A 26162-nucleotide genomic window follows, 5' to 3' on the forward strand; every position below is an offset into this window, starting at 1 on the left:
ACATTGTTCATGTTGTAAATGACTGTTGTAGCTGGAAACGACAGATTTTTTGATGGAATATCTATCAGCAACCATCACTCCTGTGTTCCAATGGCAAGTTGTTTTAGGTAATCCAAGTTTATTATTTTAAAAGACTAACTGATCATTAGTCAGAATAGAAAGAGGAGTGGGAGGACCCGGTGCACAACTGAGCAAGAGGACAAGTACATTAGAGTGTCTAGTTTGAGAAACCGACGCCTCACAAGTCCTCAACTGGCAGCTTCATTAAATAGTATCCGCAAAACACCAGTCTCAACTTCAACAGTGAAGAGGTGACTCTGGGATGCTGGCGTTCTAGGCAGAGTTGCTAATAAAAAGCCATATCTCAGACTGGCCAATAAAAATAACACATTAAAGATGGGCAAAAGGACACAGACACTGGACAGAGCAACTCTGCCTAGAAGGCCAGCATCCCAGAGTCACCTCTTCACTGTTGATGTTGAGACTGGTGTTTTTCAGGCACTATTTAATGAAGCCTTTTTTAAATGATAAACTTAGATTAGCTAACACAATGTGCCATTGTAACACAGGAGTGGTGGTTGCTGATAATGGGCCTCTGTACGCCTATGTAGATCTTCCATTAAAAATCTGCCGTTTCCAGCTACAATAGTCATTTACAACATTAACAATGTCTACACTGTATTTCTGATCATTTTGATGTTATTTTAACGGACAAAAAATGTGCTTTTAAAAACAAGGACATTTCTAAGTGACCCCAAACTTGAATGGTAATGTATAATGCTGTCATCTGGATGAGTCGGACATTGGCACTGGACATTTCTGTATTTAAGTGATAGATTTGTGGTTACTACAGCTGTACACATCTACTTAATCCGCTATCAGATCATATGATTCTATTCGCATTTCCTATGGAGTTTGTGGAGGTTTGGGGGAAGGACAGGACCCCTGGCTCTCAAAGCTTGTCGCTCTTCCTGGCCACTGTGGACAAAACAGACAATTAACAAGGGTTAGTTCAACAAGAGTTGGCTAGGTCTCCAAGACTGCTATTGGTTTGTGTTTTAATATCAATTTTCTAAAGTACCTGGATTCAAGAAAGCATTAACAATAGATTTGTATCCTACAGGTATTTTCGATTTAGAGGAGGACCATGTTATAGGGTGAGTACTCCTCCAGTTCTTGTTTCTTTGTTCAAGCTAAATAGAACAACAAGGCTCTTTGTTTAATGCACAACCACAAGGTGAAGTCTTTTCCCTATGCAACCGATGGGTCTAAATTCAACTACTCGTCTGTCAATAAGTATTTCTCCGGATAATAAAGATTGGAATGTTTCATGCATTTGTCAAGGATATCGTCTTGTGTTCATAGACTGTTTATAGATTGTGCTTTTAAAACTTCCATTCTTTACTACTTCTGAAGAGCAATGAAAAGGGATGGCCCACCACTATAATATGTGGTCCCCAGTTATGGGAACACAACGTAAATAATTAAGCTAGTGCCCCCATCCAACCATCCTGGGTGGATATCAGGGCACCAACTCTCCAATTACTTTAAATGCTTCTAGTTCAAACTAGCCCTTAAGTTTCTAGAATCAAATTGGTCTTTGTTCTAGTACAGACAACATCCTTGCGTCTTTGTCATGCTGCACTATTACACATTTCTGTTGAAATTGACAGGGTTATTTCTACAAGCACTATGATTGGCTGCAAAACCTCTGGCTTTATCTGCTCTCAGAAAACCAGAGTGATGCAGCGAAGCATTGTGGGAGCTCTGGAAAGTCCTGCAATTGACTTGCACCTCTTACTTTGAAGGAAAAAAACGAACAGTCCTCTACCTCTCCCAGGGCATGCCAGTGCGTAATGGGCTTGCGTGGGTAGGCCAGCATCTCGTTCCAGTGGTACCTCCCCAGGCCCTCAGCATCTGGCCCCGTCCGACACACACCTATCACCTCGTTGTGGCCCACCCTGTGGACATTACACACACACACACACACACACACAATATCTTGAGTGCACAAAAAAATATGAGTGCTAGTTTGATGAAATAATTCTGGTAATTACAGTGAATTATGTGGCTCCTGAGCATTCTGGTAAGTGGTCATGATTATATTGTCTAGCGACGCTTGCAGGATTTGAGTGAAAAGTTCCGTTGATGAAGTTCAAGTTCAACTCAAAGTTAGAACCTTACTCCTTCCTCCTTTGATGCAAATGTTTTTAAAAATGCTCTTGTTTGTTGATTATATACACTGAGTATACCAAACATTAAGAACACCTTCATATTGAGTTGCAACCCCCCTCGTTTGCACTCAGAACAGCCTCAAATCGTCAGGGCATGGACTCGACAAGGTGTCAAAAGCGTTCCACAGGCATGCTGGCCCATGTTCACTTCAATGTTTCTCACAGTTGTGTCAAGTTGGCTGGATGTCCTTTGGGTGGAGGACCATTCTTGATACACACAGGAAACTGTTGAGTGTGACAAACCCAGCAGCATTGCAGTTCTTAACACAAACCGGTGCGCCTGGCACCTACTACCATACCCTGTTCAAATGCACTTAAATATTTTGTCTTGCCCATTCAGCCTCTGAATGGCACACATACACAATCCATGTCTCAATTGTCTCAAGGCTTAAACATCCTTCTTTAACATGTCTCCTCCCCTTCATCTACACTGAAGTGGATTTAACAAGTGACATCAATAAGATATCATATATTTCACCTGGATTCACCTGATCAGTCTATGTGATGGAAAGACCAGGTGGTGTTAATGTTTTATATACTCAGTGTACGTGTGTACTGTACAAGCATGCTTATGACCACCATATGTGTTGAATTGTGGGTGTTGCGTTGTATGGTTTCACTCACCGGTCATAGTCCATCACCATGATGGACAGGCTGACCTGTTCCACGTTCTCTGGGGGGATGTCAAAGATGATGGCCTCGTTGTACACCGGGTTCAGTGTGCTTTTCTTGGTGGTAGTTTTCCGCTTCTTCAGCCTCCGTCCGTCACAGAGCAGGGAAACCTTTACATAGGGATCTGTGTGCCACAAATAGCATCTCCATGAAGTCAGTCGTGTAGATTGCAGGTAATGGCAACCAGTGGGGTGTATTCATGGATGCCAAGGGAAGCCAGGCTTCCCCAAATATTTGACCTATATATATATATATATATATATATATATATATATATATTGTAACAACCATGGGTTTGTAAGCGCGGAAATCGACCCTGCCGCACGAGCATGCTTCTGCGGCACAGTCGATAGCCCGCCGGACCTCGGGCTAGGAGGTTGAGGGTTCGAGACCTGCTCCCTGCCTGTTTCATTACAATATATATATACATTGCTCAAAAAATAAAGGGAACACTAAAATAACACATACTAGATCTGAATGAATGAAATATTCTTATTAAATACTTTTTTCTTTACATAGTTGAATGTGCTGACAACAAAATCACACAAAAATTATCAATGGAAATCAAATTTATCAACCCATGGAGGTCTGGATTTGGAATCAGACTCAAAATTAAAGTGGAAAACCACACTTCAGGCTGATCCAACTTTACTGTAATGTCCTTAAAACAAGTCAAAATGAGGCTCAGTAGTGTGTGTGGCCTCCACGTGCCTGTATGGCCTCCCTACAATGCCTGGGCATGCTCCTGATGAGGTGGCGAATGGTCTCCTGAGGGATCTCCTCCCAGACCTGGACTAAAGCATCCGCCAACTCCTGGACAGTCTGTGGTGCAACGTGGCGTTGGTGGATGGAGCGAGACATGATGTCCCAGATGTGCTCAATTGGATTCAGGTCTGGGGAACGGGCGGGCCAGTCCATAGCATCAATGCCTTCCTCTTGCAGGAACTGCTGACACACTCCAGCCACATGAGGTCTAGCATGGTCTTGCATTAGGAGGAACCCAGGGCCAACCGCACCAGCATATGGTCTCACAAGGGGTCTGAGGATCTCATCTCGGTACCTAATGGCAGTCAGGCTACCTCTGGCGAGCACATGGAGGGCTGTGCGGCCCCCCAAAGAAATGTCACCCCACACCATTCCTGACCCACCGCCAAACCGGTCATGCTGCAGGATGTTGCAGGCAGCAGAACATTCTCCACGGCGTCTCCAGACTCACGTCTGTCACATGTGCTCATTGTGAACCTGTTTTCATCTGTGAAGAGCACAGGGCACCAGTGGTGAATTTGCTAATCTTGGTAAATCTCTGGCAAATGCCAAACGTCCTGCATGGTGTTGGGCTGTAAGCACAACCCCCACCTGTGGACGTCGGGCGATCATACCACCCTCATGGAGTCTGTTTCTGACCATTTGAGCAGACACATGCACATTTGTGGCCTGCTGTAGGTCAATTTGCAGGGCTCTGGCAGTGCTCCTCCTGCTCCTCCTTGCACAAAGACGGAGGTAGCAGTCCTGCTGCTGGGTTGTTGCCCTCCTACGGCCTCCTCCACGTCTCCTGATGTACTGGCCTGTCTCCTGATAGCGCCTCCATGCTCTGGACACTACGCTCACAGACACAGCAAACCTTCTTGCCACAGCTCGCATTGATGTGCCATCCTGGATGAGCTGCACTACCTGAGCCACTTGTGTGGGTTGTAGACTCCATCTCATGCTACCACTAGAGTGAAAGCACTGACCACATTCAAAAGTGACCAAAACATCAGCCAGGAAGCATAGGAACTGAGAAGTGGTCTGTGGTCACCACCTGCAGAACCACTCCTTTATTGGGGGTGTCTTGCTAATTGCCTATAATTTCCACCTGTTGTCTATTCCATTTGCACAACAGCATGTGAAATTTATTGTCAATCAGTGTTGCTTCCTAAGTGGACAGTTTGATTTCACAGAAGTGTGATAGACTTGGAGCTACATTGTGTTGTTTAAGTGTTCCCTTTATTTTTTTGAGCAGTGTATATATATATATTTTCTTCTTCCTTCTCTCTCTCTCTGTGTTTTCATATTTTTCTGTCAATTCGCAAGTGGTTGAATCTCACTGGATAAATCATCTGAGATAGGAAAACAGAATCTCTCTGTGTCAGTATGTGTAGCCCATGTTTCTGATGCTGTCTTGACCAAAAGACTATAACATGTTGGGGAGATGGGGATTTGGACTCGGTACAGAACACTGATTATAAAGGCGATTTTGATCTAACTATAAATGAGTATGTTGTGCCACTGACCTGATACTATTGAACTTCAATATGTAGCCTAGTAGGCTCCGGTTAACTAGCTAGCTAACTTAGCTGGTTCGTTGCTGCCAATGCTAGGAAGTTAGGCTAGCAAACATTTTAGCTAGGTAGCCTATGACAACAACAATTAAAAGTGTACTTTATGACAGATCCATCGACCATTTTGCCAACATGAAAGAGTGGAGGATGGCATTGGAGTTAGGGTTGCATATTTTCTCTGTATTTTTCAAATGTTCCATCCTGAGAATAAATGTTCCATCCTTCGGGGGTAAATCTCGGTAACAGGGTTCCTGCCAATCAACCCTAATTGGCGTTCAACTAGTCTACATGTAGGGTGAGTCAAAATGTTTTGTTTAACTTGCGCGCACATGCACGTACACACACACAGACAGAAATACATACCATGGACTGCCACATGATATTTAGAAACATTGATTGGACTAAATTGTTTTTGGTTTCTTTAAGTTTGTTTTCAGTATATTAAACTAAGCATATATAGCCTTGTTGATTGGATGATGTTTACATGTTTCAGTTGAAATGGTGCTGGAATACCGGAGGCAGGGCTCCCGTAACTCTGTGGTTCTAAATCGGTAGTTGTTTCTTAACTGTCGAAAACATTAAATTGCTTGATCATGTTGTAGGTGATAACTGTTGGTTACATTCAATTTGCTTTGTGGACTTCACCGGACAGATGTTGCTCTCCGGTTTTATAGCGACACTAACATATGTGTAGTTTAATTTTTTCCGCCACTGTGTGACTGTTGTCACGGCCTTCTTGAATATCATGGCGGAACATGAATGAATGGGTTATAGAGCAAACAATGCAATTATCACAACAGGTTGTAATATGGCTTTTTTTTACTGGCTTGGCTTGCTCAGTGATTTTATCCATGCACAGCTACTGATGGCAACATTCAATTATTCAGTTTGGCTAAATTCAGTGTTCTTTTTTTGACAAGGTATCTTCTATTACAATTTCACCACAAACAATGACAACACATGAAAGAAGTATCTCCCTGCCTACTCTTATCTAAGGCACAGCATGTTGCCTCACGCAACTAAGCCTTCTGATTCGCTGCTTGCTCCTTTATAGCTTTACAGTCGTCCCTCATTGTTATTCAGAGAACCATCGTGTTTTAAAGCCCAGCCTAAATGGCTGCCAGTTTTGTATTGTTGTTGTGGTTGTTACCTGAGGAGCCAGTGATGTCCATGGCTTTGAGGTTCCGGCACTTGATGACGGTCAGGGTCATCCGTCCTGCTGTGGGCAGGTAGCATAGAGAGTACATGATCTCCCCCAGATCCACACTCTCCTGGAGAAAGACAAGGGGGGAACACTGCGTCAAGGAAAGGGCACTGTTGCCGTAGAATAACTCTTTTAGGAAAGCAATTAGCCCAAATTGCTTTCGACAAAGTATGAACACCCAGAGGTGTCCTCAACTGAGAGAGAACATATAGATTTTCTTACAATGGGTAATTCATCACGAAACTAGAACAAATCTAATTTGTAAGCATTACCAGCAGAGTGAATGTGTATTCAAAATGGTCGCCCTCGGCTAGTGATTTTGCAGGATGTACAAAAATATGAGTAAAATGAGGACTGTGATCGGTCACATTCAGGGTTTTAAAGCGCTACCAATGCTAATTTTAATTTGGGAGCACCAGTGCGCCTAGAAAAAAAATCTGCCAGATAATAATTGTTGTAATGATTAGGCTTCGTTGTTCCACTGTTTCCGAGTGCCCTAGATATTTGTGACCGTGTTCGTTGAACCATTACCACAGTGAAAACTGTTTGTCTAGCCCAAACCGTTCGAAAGTTTTGACCCATATTACCAGTGCTACATTCAATGATCTGGCATGCATCGGCAACACCTGAGCAGATGAAAGGGCCCCATGTTGTGGGCCATTCTTAAACTACTCACGGGCTGTAAACACCTTGCTCAGTCATGTTACCTCATTAGCTAGCTAGCTAACAACCTGATACAAATGTCAAATATGTCAACAATTCTTCCTTCAAAGGACCAATTCTATGGATTATATTTAGTGAAAATCCTCAAAGTAATGGTATTGTTTGGTTCTAGTTTATTTGTCACGGGCGCCGAATACAACAGGTGTAGACCTTACAGTGAAATGCTTACTTACAGGCTCTAACCAATGGGGCGAAAATAAAGTTGTGTGTGTAGTTAGGTAAAGAAATATAACAGTAAAAAGACATTTGAAATAACAGTAGCAAGGCTATATACAGACATCTGTTAGGCATATTGAGGTAGTATGTACATGTAGGAATCATTAAAGTGACTATGCATATATGATGAACAGAGAGTAGCAGAAGAGTAAAAAGAGGGGTTGGCGGGTGGTGGGACACAATGCAGATAGCCCGGTTAGCCAATGTGCAGGAGGACTGGTTGGTCAGGCTAATTTAGGTAGTATGTACATGAATGTATAGTTAAAGTGACTATGCATATAAGATAAACCGAGAGTAGCAGCAGCGTAAAAGAGGCGTTGGGGGGGGAACACAATGCAAATAGTGCGGGTAACCATTTGGTTACCTGTTCATCTCCGGACAGAGTTTATTAACAGAAACAGAGTTTAGAGGGAAAACAACTGGAGAAGCGGCCACAGACTGCAAAGGTTACGTTGAGGGATAGGTTGTTATTCTGGCACCACCCGGCCAGGTCTCTGACCTCCTCCCTATAGGCTGTCTCGTCGTTGTCGGTGATCAGGCGTGATCACATAGGTGTTCATTTTGTCCAGGTGGGAAAGGACAGTGTGGAGTGCAATAGAGATTGCATCATCTGTGGATCTGTTTGGGTGGAATGCAAATTGGAGTGGGTCTAGGGTTTCTGGGATAATGGTGTTGATGTGAGCCATTACCAGCCTTTCAAAGCACTTCATGGCTATGGACTTGAGTGCTACAGGTCTGTAGTCATTTATGCAGGTTGCCTTTGTGTTCTTGGTCACAGGGACTATGGTGGTCTGCTTGAAGCATGTTGGTATTACAGACTCAATCAGGGACATGTTGCTAGTTGGTCAGCACATGCCCGGAGCACACGTCCTGGTAATCCGTCTGGCCCCGCAGCCTTGTGTATGTTGACCTGTTTAAAGGTCTTACTCACGTCGGCTACGGAAAGCATGATCACACAGTCGTCAGGACTGTGTGATCATAGTTTAAAGTGGCTAGTGATACATGTATTACATAAAGATGGCAAGATGCAGTAGATGATTTAGAGTACAGTATATACATATACATATGAGATGAGTAATGTAGGGTATGTAAACATTATATTAAGTGGCATTGTTTAAAGTGGCTAGTGATATATTTTTTTACATCAATTTCCATTATCAAAGTGAGCTGGAGTTGAGTCAGTATGTTGGCAGCAGCCACTCAATGTTAGTGGTGGCTGTTTAACAGTCTGATGGCCTTGAGATAGAAGCTGTTTTTCAGTCTCTCGGACCCTGCTTTAATGCACCTGTACTGACCTCTCCTTCTGCATGATAGCGGTGTGAACAGGCAGTGGTTCAGGTGGTTGTTGTCCTTGATGATCTTTATGGCCTTCCTGTGACATCGGGTGGTGTAGGTGTCCTGGAGGGCAGATAGTTTGCCCCCAGTGATGCGTTGTGCAGACCTCACTACCCTCTGGAGAGCCTTTCGGTTGTGGGCGGAGCAGTTGAAGTACCAGGCGGTGATACAGCCCGACAGGATGCTCTCGATTGTGCATCTGTAAAAGTTTGAGGGCTTTTGGTGACAAGCCAAATTTCTTCAGCCTCCTGGGAACAGGAACAATGGTGGCCCTCTTGAAGCATGTGGGAACAGCAGACTGGGATAAGGATTGATTGAATATGTCCGTAAACACACCAGCCAGCTGGTCTGCGCATGCTCTGAGGACGCGGCTGGGGATGCCGTCTGGGCCTGCAGCCTTGCGAGGGTTAACACGTAAATGTTTTACTCACGTCAGCTGCAGTGAAGGAGAGTCCGCAGGTTTTGGTAGCGGGCCGTGTCAGTGGCACTGTATAGTCCTCAAAGCGAGCAAATAAGTTATTTAGTCTGTCTGGGAGCAAGACATCCTGGTCTGTGACTGGGCTGGTTTTCTTTTTGTAATCCGTGATTGACTGTAGACCCTGCCACATACCTCTTGTGTCTGAGCCGTTGAATTGAAACTCTATTTTGTCTCTATACTGACGCTTAGGTTGTTTGATTGCCTTGCGGTGGGAATAACTACACTGTTTGTATTCGGTCTTGTTTCCGGTCACCTTACCCGGGTTAAAAGCAGTGGTTCGCGCTTTCAGTTTCCCGCGAATGCTGCAATCAATCCACCGTTTCTGGTTTGGGAATGTTTTAATAGTTGCTGTGGGTACGACATCGCCGATGCACTTTCTAATGAACTCGCTCACCGAATCAGCGTATTCGTCAATGTTGTTGTTGAACGCAATGCGGAACATATCCCAATCCACGTGATCGAAGCAATCTTTAAGCGTGGAATCGGATTGGTCGGACCAGCGTTGAACAGACCTGAGCGCGGGAGCTTCTTGTTTTAGTTTCTGTCTGTAGGTTGGAAGCAACAAAAGGGAGTCGTGGTCAGCTTTTCCGAAAGGAGGGCGGGGGAGGGCCTTATATGCGTCGCTGAAGTTAGAATAACAATGATCCAGGGTTTTACCAGCCCTGGTTGCACAATCGATATGCTGATAGAATTTAGGGAGTCTCGTTTTCAGATTAGTCTTGTTAAAATCCCAAGCTAGAATGAATTCAGCCTCAGGATATGTGGTTTCCAGTTTACACAGAGTCAAATAAAGTTCGTTCAGGGCCATCGATGTGTCTGCTTGGGGGGGAATATATACGGCTGTGATTATAATCGAAGAGAATTCCCTTAGATAATGCGGTCGACATTTGATTGTGAGGAATTCTAAGTCAGGTGAACAGAAGGAACTTGAATTCCTGTATGTTATGATCACACCACGTCTCGTTAATCATAAGGCATACCCCCATACAGCTCTACCCTTTAGCTCAGTGCAAATGTTGCCTGTAATCCAAGGCTTCTGATTGGGGTATGTACGTACAGTCACTGTGGGGACGATGTCCTCAATGCACTTATTGATAAAGCCAGTGATTGATGTGGTGTATTCCTCCATGTCATCGGAAGAATCCCGGAACATGTTCCAGTCTGTGATACCAAAGCAGTCCTGTAGTTTAGCATCTGCTTCATCTGACCATTTTTTTATAGACTGAGTCACTGGTGCTTCCTGCTTTAATTTTTGCTTGTAAGCATGAATCAGGAGGATAGAGTTGGATAGAGCTCGCCCTCCATTTACCAAATGGAGGGCGAGGGAGAGCTTTGTACTCGTTTCTGTGTGTGGTGTACAGGTGATCTAGAATTTTTCCCCTCTGGTTGCACTTTTAACATGTTGATAGAGATTTGGTAGAACTGATTTAAGTTTCCCTGCATTAAAGTCTCCGGCTACTAGGAGAGCCGCCTCTGGGTGAGTGGTTTCCTGTTTGCTTATTTCCTTATACAGCTGACGGAGTGTGGTCTTAGTGCCAACATCTGTCTGTGGTGGTAAATAAACAGCCACGAAAAGTATAGCTGAGAACTCTTTAGGCAAGTAGTGTGGCCTGCAATTTATCACAATATACTCTACTTCAGGCGAGCAAAATCTAGAGACTTCCTTAGATTTCGTGCACCAGCTGTTGTTTACAAATATGCACAGACCCCCTTCGTCTTACTGGAGTGTGCTGTTCTATCCTGCCGGTGCAGCGCGTATCCCGCTAGCTGAATATCCATGTCGTCATTCAGCCACAATTCCGTGAAGCATAGGAGATTACAGTTTTTAATGTCCCGTTGGTAGTATATTTGTGATTGTACCTCGTCTAGTTTGTTGTCCAATGATTGCACGTTGGCGAGTAATATTGACGGTAACGGCAGCTTTCCTAGTTGCCTTCTGCGGGTCCGGACGAGGCATCCACCTCAATACAATGTGTTTATGGATCAGTTTAGACTGGAGGACTACTGTAGTCTGAGCAAAGAGCCTCAGGTGGTCTGACTTGAAACAGAAGAACATTACTCGATGTACTGACGTGGTGTGATTGTACTGATACCAAATCGGAGTCAATAAAAAGTCCCCTAAGGTGGCACTCCAGAGATAAGATTTGATTGGCCAACCAGCCAACAGGAGGACTAACTGGGAGGCATCTCACTCGTGCACAGATGTGTGTTTACCTACACTCTTACAAAAAAGTGTTCCAAAAGGGTTCTTTGGCTGTCCCCATAGGACAATCCTTATTGGTTCCTGGTTGAACCCTATTTGGTTCTAGGTAAAACTATTTTGGGTTCCATGTAAAACTCTCCGGGGAAAGGGTTCTACATATAACCCAGTAGGGTTTGACCTGGAACCAAAAGGGTTCTACCTGGTACCAAAAAAGTTTCTTCAAAGGGTTTATCCTATGGGGACAGCCAAATAACTGTTTTAGGTTCTATATAGAAAAAAAAGGTGCTAAGACTGTAGTTAGTGCTAAGACTGTAGTTAGTGCTAAGACTGCAGAATGTCACCATATAAAAATAGAATAAGGGTGGCATAAGAGTTGCTCTCCATGGACAGAATCCTTACTTGAGATATGTTTGCGCGAAGTCTTCCAGTGTCATCAATGTATTGACATGCAGGAGTTTCACAATAACAATATAACATGTGAAACAGAGGATATCTTCCCAGTCCTAGAAGCTCTCACATACAGGCAATAGGACTTCCCAAACTCAGCTCCTCTGGCCATTCAGCAGATGTTCTGCACATCATAACAGAGAGTCAATACCCCCCCCCATCCATGGTGTGTTCCAAAGCACCACCCCCACCCACCTAACCATTGTGGGGTCCAACTGCCTTTGTGTCCCCTGCTGTCAATCTCAGCATGGACACCCACACAAACAGCTGCAAGGCGGGAAAAACTCAAACCGTGACCCTCATAGGCAGGTCACGGGTTGTTTTAGGCATTGACACCCCTCTCATTTCCCTGCCATATTTCTACCCATGCTATTGACACAAATGGATAAAAAGACATCAATCTAGCCCAGGGAAATTCGGTTCTGAAATACAATACATACTAATCTTCAGCTGAATGTAATGTCATTTGTTGTGGCAAATTACTTTCCTGCAATTTTGCTTCCACATTAAATAGAATATTGCTTGAAGTGTAAATACAGAGGGTTTTTCGAATTAGGCTAATTTCTTGTGTTTTTTCTGTTCATATGTAGTTGCATACTTTTTTTGTTGTTGTTGAGAATTCAAGGAAGGAGGCAACAAAGTACACAGTACTTTGGTACACCAGAGCACACGATAGAGGTCTGTAACAGTTCATTGTTTGTCAGACAGTGATGGGTACAGTCACCGTAAATGATCATCTCCAAATACATTTCATAAAGGAAGACACTTTTAAAAGGACTCTCATTAATCTAAATGAAAAAAGGTGGAATGAAACACTGTCAAAATAAAATGTATGGCAAACTGCATTTGATATGAGTCAATATCCATTCAAACATCCTTATCCTCATTCCCCTCTGGACGGCAATTCAGGCAATTTAATTGCCTAGGGACAGTATCAACAAAATCAATGCTGGAAGGTGAGAGAAAATTATCCCAAGATGGACATAAATAACAACCGAATACCAGACAAAAGATATGTCTAACAATCAACAACAATGTTGGGAGACAAAATAGATCCTTGAATATTTACAATAATTGCTTAATTTTTCTTATATCCTGTCGGCAAGCTTAAAAGAAGTCTCGCATTATATTCAATAGCCGAGTTCAATTGTAGCTCTCATGTTCAACACTATCAACAACAGTCAAAGTAGCAGTGAATTTGATGTCTGTATGGATGCTCAAGCTTTTGAACGCGTCATTTCCTCACAGCACACAGTAAACATTATGTAACACAAACAGTATAAACTTCCTGGAGACAAACTACACGTTGAAGTAAACACCATGACTGTTGACATGGGCTAATTGCATTAATGCCCAGCCTGTCCCCCTCCAATGGCTAAGAACCCAGTCTTTAAACCCACCTAAACCTGCCTTTCAAATTAATCCACTCTTGTTCTGTTTTCCTTCCTGTTTGGCCCTGTCCGGGGGTGTCCTCGGATGGGGCCACAGTGTCTCCTGACCCCTCCTGTCTCAGCCTCCAGTATTTATGCTGCAGTAGTTTATGTGTCGGGGGGCTAGGTTCAGTTTGTGATATCTGGAGTACTTCTCCTGTCCTATTCGGTGTCCTGTGTGAATCGAAGTGTGCGTTCTCTAATTCTCTCCTTCTCTCTCTCGGGGGACCTGAGCCCTAGGACCATGCCCCAGGACTACCTGACATGATGACTCCTTGCTGTCCCCAGTCCACCTTACCGTGCTGCTGCTCCAGTTTCAACTGTTCTGCCTTATTATTATTCGACCATGCTGGTCATTTATGAACATTTGAACATCTTGGCCATGTTCTGTTATAATCTCCACCCGGCACAGCCAGAAGAGGGCTGGCCACCCCACATATGCTCTCTCTAATTCTCTCTTTCTTTCTCTCTCTCAGAGGGCCTGAGCCCTAGGACCATGCCCCAAGACTACCTGACATGATGACTCCTTGCTGTCCCCAGTCCACCTTACCGTGCTGCTGCTCCAGTTTCAACTGTTCTGCCTTATTATTATTTTGACCATGCTGGTCAATTATGAACATTTGAACATCTTGGCCATGTTCTGTTATAATCTCCACCCGGCACAGCCAGAAGAGGACTGGCCACCCCACATCGCCTGGTTCCTCTCTAGGTTTCTTCCTAGGTTTTGCCCTTTCTCGGGAGTTTTTCCTAGCCACCGTGCTTCTACACCTGCATTGCTTGCTGTTTGGGGTTTTAGGCTGGGTTTCTGTACAGCACTTTGAGATATCAGCTGATGTACGAAGGGCTATAATTTGTAAGTCGCTCTGGATAAGAGCGTCTGCTAAATGACTTAAATGTAAATGTAAATGTATATAAATACATTTGATTTGATTTGAATTGATTTTCCACAGTACACCGTTCAGAGATCAACTGATTAATTAACCATTAATCCATCTCCATGACCATCAGACACAATAAATACCACCCAAACAATAATATTCATAAACAGAAGCTGTTGAGTAAACAAACTGTGATAACGCTACCGAGGAGTAAGAGGAGTAAGTAGAGGAGTAAGTAAGTGGGAGGAGTAAGTAAGTGGGAGGAGTAAGTAAGTGGGAGGAGTAAGTAAGTGGGCTCAGATAAAACTGCACTATCATACCCAAGTATGTCAGTGAAGGGATAAAGGTGAGGAACAAAGGAGAATTGTGTCCATGGCTATATTTAGGTCTACAGTGTGTACTTCAGTTTTCAGGGGTGTTGTGTGGGTGCTTGGATTCTAAATTCACTGCTCCTGGCAATGGGGTTATTCAACACATGCAACTTACCAGTCATGTAACACAGTGCGGATGATTCCAGGACTTAAAACCTCACCCAATCAATTAATAATAATTCACAGAGACTTGAAAATAGAGAGATCATTGTCAAGTGTTTCCCTAAAAAAGTCAGACCATGTGCAGTGCACGACCCCATCAGAAATGATGCAAATGTTAACTATGGCAGACTGACCACAGCTCCACCCTGAAATCTACTCCACCATCATTGAGTCATTTTTGAGTCATTTATCGGGTGCTTTTATCTAGAGCGACTAACAGTTACGACTTACAGAGCGATCAGTTGTTGAGATCACTGATCCAATGATCTCCACACATACTGATATCCTCCATGTACTACACCTATCTCAACTAGCTGAGGCCCAGCCCACTCACCGTGGTCGCAGCGTGAATGTCCTTCCACACCACTGCCTCCCTCGAGAGGTCGGAGAGCTCAAAGAGGTTGTCCACCACCACCTCGCCGATCATGTCGTGGCTGGTGAAGCGGTCAAAGTCGTAGACACTGAAGTGCAGTTTGCGGTTGCACAGCTGGTCGTACTCCACGGGGAAGCAGAAGGCCTCGTCGAACGTGGGGTTGAGCGTCTTGCGGTGGACACGCGTCTGGAACTTCTTCTGCCTCTCTGGCAGCAGGTAGATCTTGACGTAAGGGTCGGAGGTGCCAGTGAAGTCCTTGGCCGGCAGTTCCAGGGCCTTGAGGATCGTGACCACCAGCGCCTGTTCCTCGTAGTCGTAGAGCAGGGAGAAGCTCAGCTTACCGCACGTCTCCACCGGCTCGTGGGTCCCGTCCTCGGAGTCCACAGACTTCTGCTTGTAGAGCTCGGGCTTGATGCGGCCGATGCTTACGGTGGACGACTGGCGCATGGGGATCGTGTCCATGCTGAAGTCCACACTTGTCACGTTCATCTGGCGAGGCAGATGGCGGCGGAATGAATTGTGCCTGTTGAAAAAGGACATCAGTCATCTATGGTTCCTGGTACCTTTCAATCAGCAGGTTTCCATTGACCCAGGGTTATTAGACAAAAGCAATGTTGCAACAAAAACAACAACATTGAGACGTGTAATGGAAACAACAGCTATGGAAATGTACTAAAGATCGGCAACATTTTTATCTGTTTGACAGGGTGAATTTTTCTTAACTTTATTGCGACAAATGATAATGGAAACTGTTTTTTGAATAAATTAAGGTATGTGCGGCACGTGATGTCATCACAGAACTTTAAAACTTCACTGCACATTTAATTGTAAATGCATACTGCTGGCTAAATCTACCTTCATATATTCAAATGTTTCTTTGCAAGGACAAGGATTGTTCTGACTTTTAAGAATTCCTGAATTGCGTTGCCTTGTTTTTCTGGTTGGCTGGATGGAAGTATCAACATCCAATTATCTACATGAGTGCAAATTTCACCATGGCATGGACTTTGGCGATACATTGGCAAATGAGAATACGGCAAATATTAGTAATTTCTTGCATTCTATTCATGCTTGCTTTTGCGGGCTACCTGAAACATGAAACAGATAGGTGGGATGGCTACCTGAGACATGAAACAGATAGGTGGGATGGCTACCTGAGACATGAAACAGGTAGGTGGGATGGCTACCTGAGACATGAAACAGATAGGTGGGATGGCTACCTGAGACATGAAACAGATAGGTGGGATGACTACCTGAGACATGAAACAGATAGGTGGGATGGCTACCTGAGACATGAAACAGATAGGTGGGATGGCTACCTGAGACATGAAACAGATAGGTGGGATGGCTACCTGAGACATGAAACAGATAGGTGGGATGGCATACAAGCTGTCGCCAATTTTCCTAAATGGATCATTTGAACACTTCAACCACTGGGGGGGAGGCAGATGTCATCAACTCCAGCTTTTTTATAAACACAAAACATTTCAATGGAAACGCACCGTAGCAGGCAATTGTCTCCTCCATTTTCTATGCAAACTTTCTAAATGTAGACAAAAAAAATCTAAGGAAACAGTTAAAGGAAACATAGCTAGTGATACAGGAGAGAGAAGTTATTAAATCTTACTCTCATTGAAATGTTGGAAACCAACACCATCCATAAGACAAAAGATGCATAGTTGTGTGTGCGGCTGCAATTATTTTTTCATGTTGATGATACTAGTTTACTATTCTTCAGAAGTGTTTTTATAATTCCTTGTTTCTTCTTGTAATTATAGCATTACTGTTGATAGGAAAATGTTTGTTGTACATTTTCTTTATACTTTAATGTTGTTAAGCTATTCTCTCAGCATTAACGAGAAAGATGTTACCGGCTTTGGGTTTATGATTGACTTTATGATTGAACACTTACGGAGCTACGTGACTGAGTGAGTTTTTCACAGACTTCTTTTGGAAAACAACATTACCTGAGATACCTTGAGCCCAGGTCCATCTACTGATAATAACTTACATACTTTTGAGCAAACCACTGCTCTGTACTTCTCCTGGTTGTCACTAGCAACTGATAACTCCCCCACTACTGACGCCAATAAGAAGATCACATTAATCCGACACGGTTAGTATTGGTACAAATTACACAAATCTGGGAAACACAACCAATATGGGATATGAAAAAAACCTCACGTTATATTCAAACCTCATATGAAGACGTGCTTGCATGTTCTAACACATTTTCTGGGACATAATACGACACAATGTTCTTTGTGAAGGATACTTTGGGAGTCCTATTATTTCAGACAAGGGACATCAATTTACAACCTCCCATGATTCCTACAGCATTCAGAGAACGGCATCCAAGAGGATGAATAGTATACACTGGAAGAGTTGATAATGGAGGAGGCTGGCGGATTTCATCCACATTTGCCCACATATTCCTCCCTGTTGTGTCAGCCCTGACCCAGAATCAGTTTTAGCAGGCCTGACATCCCAACTCCAGTAAAGGCATTCTCTCGTTCTCTACCTCTTCCTACATACACTTCTTCACCAGAGCCACATTCATTATTTTCTTCCATAAGATAACCAATTTTATATCCTCCACTTTCTCAATCTTACAGGATCAGGGATGGGCTCTCAGTCTCAATACTCACATTGAGCCTGTGTGGCTCAGTTGGTAGAGCATGGTGCTTGCAATGACAGGGTTGTGGGTTTGATTCCCAGGGGGGACTAGTATGAGGAATAAGTACAAGAATGTATCCATTCACTACTTTAAGACAGTTAAGAACATGTTCTTATTTACAATGAAGGCCTACCCCAGCCAAACCCTAACCCGGACAGCACCCTATAGGACTCTCAATAATGGCCAGTTGTGATACAGCCTGGAATTGAACCAGGGTCTGTAGTGACGCCTCTAGTGCTGAGATAGAGTGCCTGAGACCGCTGCACCACTCGGGAGCCCCCCAAAATATGGTACTTCTCGCATGTCTCAGAGATCTCTGTTTCTGCCCGTAAAAAAGGAACCAATGAAAATCTCTCATAGGGAAGAATGTTGTACAGTAATAAAACAGCATGACAAATCTCTAATCTCATACCACCTGGCGCTGTGCATGGATGTAACATATGATGATGTGATGTAGTGATATATACTGTTCTGTAGCATTTCATCAGAGATGATTGGTGGAGGTATGTCTGAAAATCACAATTAGGGTAGACTAGTACATTCTGTACAAGACTCTCTCTCTCTCTGACTTTGCCCTTGCCTTTGTTTAGAGTGTGTCTGCACAATGCATGAGCCGTGAATACTGATGTAGCTGTTGGAGAGGATCGATGTTAACAGAATGTATCTGTTGCTCTTCTCCATGGTAATCACCCGCTCTGCAAGTCACATGTTTGCAAAGCCTCATAGATTTGCCCCGAAGGCCAGAGTGACACCAAGCGTCTCCTCCCACCTCGTCTCGCATGAATACGTTGTCCACGTCTCCTAAAATGGATGCTTCACGCAGTGTATCATCATCAAATGATTCCTAATTACTTGGGTGTACTATAGATGCAGTCCTTACTTGTGTTGTGATTATGATGATTTGTATTGAAAATTTGTGCTTCAGATTCAGCCGAACTGATGCATATATATTTAGATATTCGTAGCCCTTTCCTGCAGTCAAATGACCTCGTGGCCTCATGGGTGGAATGTTATCACTATTTCTCATCATTTCATAATTAATAAACATTATTAAAAAAACAGCTGAAAATCTGGTGTTTCTATGTCAAACAGTTTTGTTATATTTCAGTCTTCAACAATGTGTATATATTAAGTGTAATATTGGGAAGCAAACTCCAAATTGTATACATTTCAACTCTATATCTGACATGGTACAGTTGTCTTTTTTTAAACCTATAACCATGTGTGTGAGGTGTACACTTTTGTTTCAAAGGTGATTTGTATTAGACTACCAAAAAACACTGTGTCCCCGATTTAGCCCACTGCAGTAAAATGTTTTTAAGTGTCTTACTCAGAGCACTGGGAAACGTACTTTCAAGAGATATAAACAGTAACATGATGATAGACCTGCCATCAACTCTACTGATCATACGTTTCAATCATATAAAGTGCCTTGCAAAAGTATTCATCCCCCTTGGCGTTTTTCCTATTTTGTTGCATTATAACCTGTAATTTAAGTAGATTTTAATTTGGATTTCATGTAATGGACATACACAAAAGAGTACACATTTTTGTAGTGAAATAAAAAAATGACTTGTTTCAAAAAATTCTAAAAAACTGAAAAGTGGTGTGTGCATATGTATTCACCCCCTTTGCTATGAAGCCCCAAAATAAGATCTGGTGCAATCAATTACCTTCAGAAGTCACATAATTAGTTAAATAAAGTCCACCTGTGTGCAATCTGTCACATGATCTGTCACATGACCTCTATATATACACCTGTTCTGAAAGACCCCAGAATCTGCAACACCACTAAGCAAGGGGCACCACCAAGAAAGCGGCACCATGAAGACCAAGTTGAGGGGACCAAGTTGTGGAGAAGTACAGATTAGGGTTCAGTTGTAAAACATATTTGAAACCTTGAAGACCATTTAAATGTGTTATTAAAAATTGAAAGAATATGGCACTACAACAAACCTGCCAAGAGAGGGCCACCCAGCAAAACTCACAGACCAAGCAAGGAGGGCATTAATCAGAATGGCAACAAAGAGACCAAAGATAATCCTGAAGGAGCTGCAAAGCGCCACAGCGGAGATTGGAGTATCTGTCCAAAGGACCACTTTAAGCCATACACTCCACAGAGCTGGGCTTTATGGAAGAGTGGCCAGAAAAAAGCCATTGCTTTAAAAAAAAAAAGCAAACACGTTTGGTGTTTGCCTAGAGGCATGTGGGAGGCTCCCCAAACATAGAGTAGGAACACTGGTCAGATGAGAATAAAATGTAGCTTTTTGGCCATCAAGGAAATTGCTAAGTCTGGCACAAACCCAACACCTATCATCACCGTGAGAACACCATCCCCACGGTGAAGCATGGTGGTGGCAGCATCATGCTGTGGGGATGTTTTTCATCAGCAGGGACTGGGAAACTGGTCAGAATTGAAGGAATGATGGATGGCGCTAAATACAGGGACATTCTTGAGGGAAACCTGTTTCTGTCTTCCAGAGATTTGAGACTGGGATGGCGGTTCACCTTCCAGCAGGACAATGGCCCTAAGCATACTGCTAAAGCAACACTCGAGTGGTTTAAGGGGAAACATTTAAATGTATTGGAATGGCCTAGCCAAAGTCCTGACCTGAATCCAATCGAGAATCTGTTGTATGACTTAAAGATTGCTGTACAACAGCGGAACTCATCCATCTTGAAGGAGCAGTTTTGCCTTGAAAAATGGGCAAAAATCCAAGTGGCTAGATGAGCCAAGCTTACAGAGACATACCCCAAGAGACTTGCAGCTGTAATTTCTGCAAAAGGTGTCTCTACAAAGTATTGACTTTGGGGGGGTGAATAGTTATGCACCCTCAAGTTTTCCATTTTTTTGAGTTATTTCTTGTTTGCTTCACAATAAAAAAAATATGTTGCATCTTCAAAGTGGTAGACATGATTCCATTTCCCCAAAAAATACATTTTAATTCCAGGTTGTAAGGCAACAAAATGTGAAAAATGCCAATGGGGGTGAATACTTTCGCATGGCACTGTACAACAAGTCCTCCCCTTCTATGAATCTTTCCTTATGTTATTTTTCCCCTAGATGAAAAGCTTGCAAAAACATCTGAGGGAGATTCAATCCTAAAAGTGATGAGACACTACAGTGGGGCAAAAAAGTATTTAGTCAGCCACCAATTGTGCATGTTCTCCCACTTAAAAAGATGAGAGAGGTCTGTAATTTTCGTCATAGGTACACTTCAACTATGACAGACAAAATGAGAAATAAATATCCAGAAAATCACATTGTAGGATTTAATGAATTTATTTGCAAATTATGGTGGAAAATAAATATTTGGTCACCTACAAACAAGCAAGATTTCTGCCTCTCACAGACCGACCTGTAACTTATTCTTTAAGAGGCTTCTCTGTTCTCCACTCGTTACCTGTATTAATGGCATATGTTTGAACTTGTTATCAGTATAAAAGACACCTGTCCACAACCTCAAACAGTCACACTCCAAACTCCACTATGGCCAAGACCAAAGAGCTGTCAAAGGCCACCAGAAACAAAATTGTAGACCTGCACCAGGCTGGGAAGACTGAATCTGCAATAGGTAAGCAGCTTGGTTTGAAGAAACCAACTGTGGGAGCAATTATTAGGAAATGGAAGACATACAAGACCACTGATAATCTCCCTCGATCTGGGGTTCCATGCAAGATCTCACCCCGTGGGGTCAAAATAATCACAAGAACGGTGAGCAAAAATCCCAGAACCCCACGGGGGACCTAGTGAATGACCTGCAGAGAGCTGGGACCAAAGTAACAAAGCCTACCATCAGTAACACACTACGCCGCCAGGGACTCAAATCCTGCAGTGCCAGACTTGTCCCCCTGCTTAAGCCAGTACATGTCCAGGCCCGTCTGAAGTTTGCTAGAGAGCATTTGGATGATCCAGAAGAAGATTGGGAGAATGTCATATGGTCAGATGAAACCAAAATATAACTTTTTGGTAAAAACTCAACTCGTCGTGTTTGGAGGACAAAGAATGCTGAGTTGCATCCAAAGAACACCATACCTACTGTAAAGCATGGGGGTGGAAACATCATGCTTTGTGGCTGTTTTTCTGCAAAGGGACCAGGAGGACTGATCCGTGTAAAGGAAAGAATGAATGGGGCCATGTATCGTGAGATTTTGAGTGAAAACCTCCCTCCATCAGCAAGGGCATTGAAGATTAAATGTGGCTGGGTCTTTCAGCATGACAATAATCCCAAACATACCGCCCGGGCAACGAAGGAGTGGCTTCGTAAGAAGCATTTCAAGGTCCTGGAGTGGCCGAGGCAGTCTCCAGATCTCAACCCCATAGAACATCTTTGGAGGGAGTTGAAAGTCTGTGTTACCCAGCAATAGCCCCAAAACATCACTGCTCTAGAGGAGATCTGCATGGAGGAATGGGCCAAAATTCTAATTTTGTCTGTCATAGTTGAAGTGTACCTATGATGAAAATTACAGGCCTCTCTCATATTTTTAAGTGGGAGAACTTGCACAATTGGTGGCTGACTAAATACTTTTTTGCCCCACTGTATTTAATTAGCTCTGTCTGCCCCCTTCGTCAGTGTGTAATTCATGAAAAGTGCCAGGCTCGATAAATTGCATCAACGTTCCTAATGCCAAACTAAAGCAAGTGTCAATAATGGCTTCCTGCAGGAGATGGAGTGCAGCTGCTCAGTGGGTCTCAGTAGGATGAGTGCCTCGCAGCACGTCAGTTCTCAACCTGCGGTGGCGCTAATTACAGACGCGCTCGTTTAAACACAGTCCCCGAAAACAAAGACGAGGAGCTGATTGTTTCATTACTGGGGTCGCTTACCGCTGTTGCCATGGCAGCGTGACTCACGCCCGCCCAACACAAGACGTGGCCTGGGGTGATTACAGGGTTTTTGTGTGTGTGAGGAGCAAGGGGGCGTGTTGTCGCCCCGTTGATGAGCACTATGGGAGAACTGGACGCTACTGAGTGTCCAGTTCGCACTTATTGTGCCATTTTAAGGTAATTCGTCACAAATTCTCCTGAACTGTCTTGACATTTGTCATGGCTATACTTGATGTGTACAGATCAAGTGTCATCATTTGCTACTTTATGCCACCTGTCACTTGCTTGAAAACATCATGTACATAACCTTCACTCACAGGAGGTTGGTGGCACCTTAATTGGGGAGGACGGGTTTGTGGTAATGGCTGGAGCAGGATAAGTGGAATGGTATCAAATATATCAAACAAATGGTTTCCATGTGTTTGATGCCATTACATTTGCTCAGTTCCAGCCATTATTATGAGCCGTCCTCCCCTGAGCAGCCTCCACTGCCTTCACTATAGGTGTGCACAGCTCTGTGCATGCATATCACACAACATAACACAGAAATCCTTGGACCCAGTGCAACCAAAAATGTACACCAACAGAATGTTAAGACCTAGAGACAGGAAAGTGACAGGGACACTACTCTGGGAGAAGTCCAATAATGTTACCTGGAGGACGAGGTGGGGTCGGTGGTCTGCCTCTGAATCTTGGCCTGCTGGCCCAGCCTCTCCCTGAGAGCCGTCTGCACCTCAGCAGGGATGTCTGGGGATGTCTGGCTGATCTTCATGGCCGCTTCTAGCAGCTTCACAGAGCTGCAACGCCCGTTCACCTTCACCACTGGCACAGGCTTCATCTCCTCCTCCATTGGTGCCACCTTGTGGAGGGGTGTGATGGGCAGGGGGGCTGGCGGAGGGGCCTCAGGGAGCCCGACATGGGGGCCATTGTCGACGTGGGACGAGAGGGCCTTGCTCCTCCAGATGGGCCAGCACAGCTTCCAAAAGACAAAGAGAGAGACTACCAACAGGGCGAGTCCACAGAAACCCACGACAACAGCAAGGAGACTGATAGAGATGTCTACGAGCGACCACAGGGATCAACAGTGACAGATAGAGGGAGAGAGAGGTCAGGCAAGCGATGGACGGAGCGTGACAGACAAACATGGAAGAGAAAAAAGAGAAGAGAAAAAGCAAGCTGTAAAAGAGGAGGCTGCAAATGCCCTCGTTTGGTAAAGATCAGAGGAAGTTAGAAAGTCATACAGCGTCATTGCAAGACATTCACATGGACAGGAAAGACAAATAGCTCTTCATGGCCATATTTGATCAAGTTGACAAATCAACTTTCAGAAACCACAATCCCTTCTTCTGCAACTATATATAATGGTTCAAGGCTTTATGCACAAACCAAGATGTACCACAGGCTATAATACAAAATGCATTATGCATTCCATTGTGTGCATGTTACGCAATTGTATGGTTTCTTATACATAAAGTTGGACAGTATACGCCTGTGTGTGGATTGCAATGTGCAGGAGATATGTCCTTTCTCACTGATATTACTGCATGATGTCATGTTCTTTGCTGTGTTCTGTCTCCGTGTTATTCCCTCTCCTGTTGCTCATTCACTCTCACAAGGACACGTATGCTTTGTGGTGCACCATCTCAAAGCCAAAGCCTACATGAAAACAAGAATCCAGATCTATAGGCAACAATCAGTCCACTTCATATGACGTGACACTAAAACCATGTATTTCTTTTTCAGGCTATTAACTTTTAACAGGCATGCTAGACTGCTGAGATTTACAGTTCATTTGAATTTGTTTGCAAATGTAAGTGTCGTTATGGAAATTACACAAGCTCTGTAGGCCTGGGCAGTTATCACTTCAAGTAATATAAGACATTGTGTAACTGTGTTGTAATTATCACGGATTTAACTCCATTTAGTTTAGAAGAGCAACTATCTACTGCAATAAATGCAATCTAGCTGATTGATTGATTGACTGACAGACTGACTGACGGACCAATTGAATTTCCATCTGTTAGGCTTTTACTCAAAATCAGAGACATTATTGCATCAGAAACAACACTGCTACCTCACATCAACCCAGAGGGAATAATGACATGTTACGATATAGCTTATTATTTATGGTAAACTCTACAAAAAAAACATATGTAGAATTTAGAACTGTTTCAACATCTTATCCAAGCCTTACCATAAAATTAAAAGGCTACAACATAACTTTCACCAAATCAATGAGAGAGACATTATCAAGCAAACAAATGGGTTTATTTGACAGAAGGGGATCTATGTTTAGAACACGAACTGGTAGCCAACAGTATGACTAATTTCAGACATGCCGGTCAGTTGGCGCATGGTGGAGTGAATGAAGGCAAGATCACTGAGAACACATCTCCTCTTTCAACAAGCTATCAGTCACACACGATCAGACTATCACACCATCAGATTGCACACGCCAGAACCAAGCACAATGACATGGGAAAACGAGCATACACTGATGCTGCAACGGGTGCAGTCTTTTCCCTTTGCACACAGATGTGTCACCTGTTGAGCGTAGCTCAAAGCGACATGAGGACACAGCACAACCTCCAGGATTATTAAACATTTTAAACATGTTTTCCCCTAGAAGTTATTCTAGTCCTATACTTAGTCGCGCATTTTATATGATTATATTGCAGCGCTTCAAGGGGAAAGTTGAGTAGGCTGAAGTTGAACTTAACACGCATTTGACTGTTCAACTCATCATTCTCACACAAACTTGTGCACCAGGTTGACGCCAGAGAAACCAAACCATGACACAATAGAAGGATGCAAGCTTTAAGGAGAGGGACAGGAAGAAAACGTTGCTTTTGACCTATTTACCTGCGCTCCCTTTACCTTGTATGTTGCTCTCCAAGGGAAATATAGCCGAGCATTTCTCCCCATCTACATGCCCCGCTAGACAGAGCTCCGTGACGATCTGAAGGGCCTTTTGGCACAAGCTGAAGTTGTCCTCCGTTCGGACACTCATGTCTCTTCTGTTAAGCCATTGCACGCTGGAGGAGCCGGGAGGGCGGTGATTCATTTGGCCACCTTGCGCGCCGCTGAGTGCAGCCTCTCCGCGCCAAAGATCAGAGCGCACGAGGCGTCCACATCCATATCCACTGCGCAATGCCGGGACTGATTTACAGCGCGCTTCTTGTGTTTGAACAAAAGATTCTTCAGCACTTAGTGTCCACCAGCCACTGTCCAATAGGAATGAAGCACCGGTTAAGCAAGACCCTAGTGTTGGAATTACACGCTATTGCGCTGACAAATAGCCTTTTGACATCATTAGATTTGGACTAATACCAGTGAAGCGTGACATTACTTCTGTGAATGCCCACAATTTCAAGTAGAAGCCTGAATAGTCTTCCAAATATTATTCCGGTGCCTAAAGTTTACTATAATTACATCTACAAATACTATTTGAATTAACCTTGGTTGAATAACAAATATTAGGTTCCTTCAACCTACATTATACTACTCTTTTTTTGAGAGGACAAATATTCCTTTCAGAAACACATAGTCATGATAATATCAACCTAATACCAGAATCTTAATTAGCCAACTGAATTACCAAAAGAGCCCACAG

At 43.6% G+C, this 26162-nt stretch overlaps 1 protein-coding gene across 4 annotated transcripts; it reads right to left on the minus strand.

The window, feature by feature from the left end:
- Positions 1-713: 713 nt before the first annotated feature.
- On the minus strand, positions 714-25687 carry LOC124013753 (synaptotagmin-10-like). Of its 4 annotated transcripts, none has more exons than XM_046328246.1 (7): positions 25427-25687; positions 23203-23608; positions 15009-15570; positions 6378-6498; positions 2859-3030; positions 1802-1961; positions 714-978 (listed from the first exon to the last, which is right to left on the minus strand). In XM_046328246.1, exons 1-7 carry the CDS (start codon positions 25611-25613, stop codon positions 907-909), a joined length of 1680 nt encoding a protein of 559 aa, XP_046184202.1. In that variant the 5' UTR covers positions 25614-25687; the 3' UTR covers positions 714-906. The 4 variants fall into 4 exon arrangements, with proteins under 4 accessions (XP_046184202.1, XP_046184203.1, XP_046184201.1 ...); XM_046328247.1 differs by having other exon boundaries at positions 1832-1961; positions 25412-25687; XM_046328245.1 differs by having other exon boundaries at positions 25412-25687.
- Between the last annotated feature and the right edge of the window lie 475 nt (positions 25688-26162).

The sequence above is a fragment of the Oncorhynchus gorbuscha genome, linkage group LG25 (assembly GCF_021184085.1).
Source record: "Oncorhynchus gorbuscha isolate QuinsamMale2020 ecotype Even-year linkage group LG25, OgorEven_v1.0, whole genome shotgun sequence".
Classification (NCBI taxonomy): domain Eukaryota; kingdom Metazoa; phylum Chordata; class Actinopteri; order Salmoniformes; family Salmonidae; genus Oncorhynchus; species Oncorhynchus gorbuscha.

Bases quoted from the DNA above. Each gene is read 5' to 3' on its own strand.
- LOC124013753 (XM_046328245.1), bottom strand. From the start codon at position 25,613: ATGAATCACCGCCCTCCCGGCTCCTCCAGCGTGCAATGGCTTAACAGA. The intron at 23,609-25,411 runs GTAAATAGGTCA...GGTCGCTCGTAG, and splicing joins ACAAGGTAAAGGGAGCGCAG to ACATCTCTATCAGTCTCCTT. The intron at 979-1,801 runs GTAAGAGGTGCA...TTTTGTCCACAG, and splicing joins GTTCGTTTTTTTCCTTCAAA to TGGCCAGGAAGAGCGACAAG.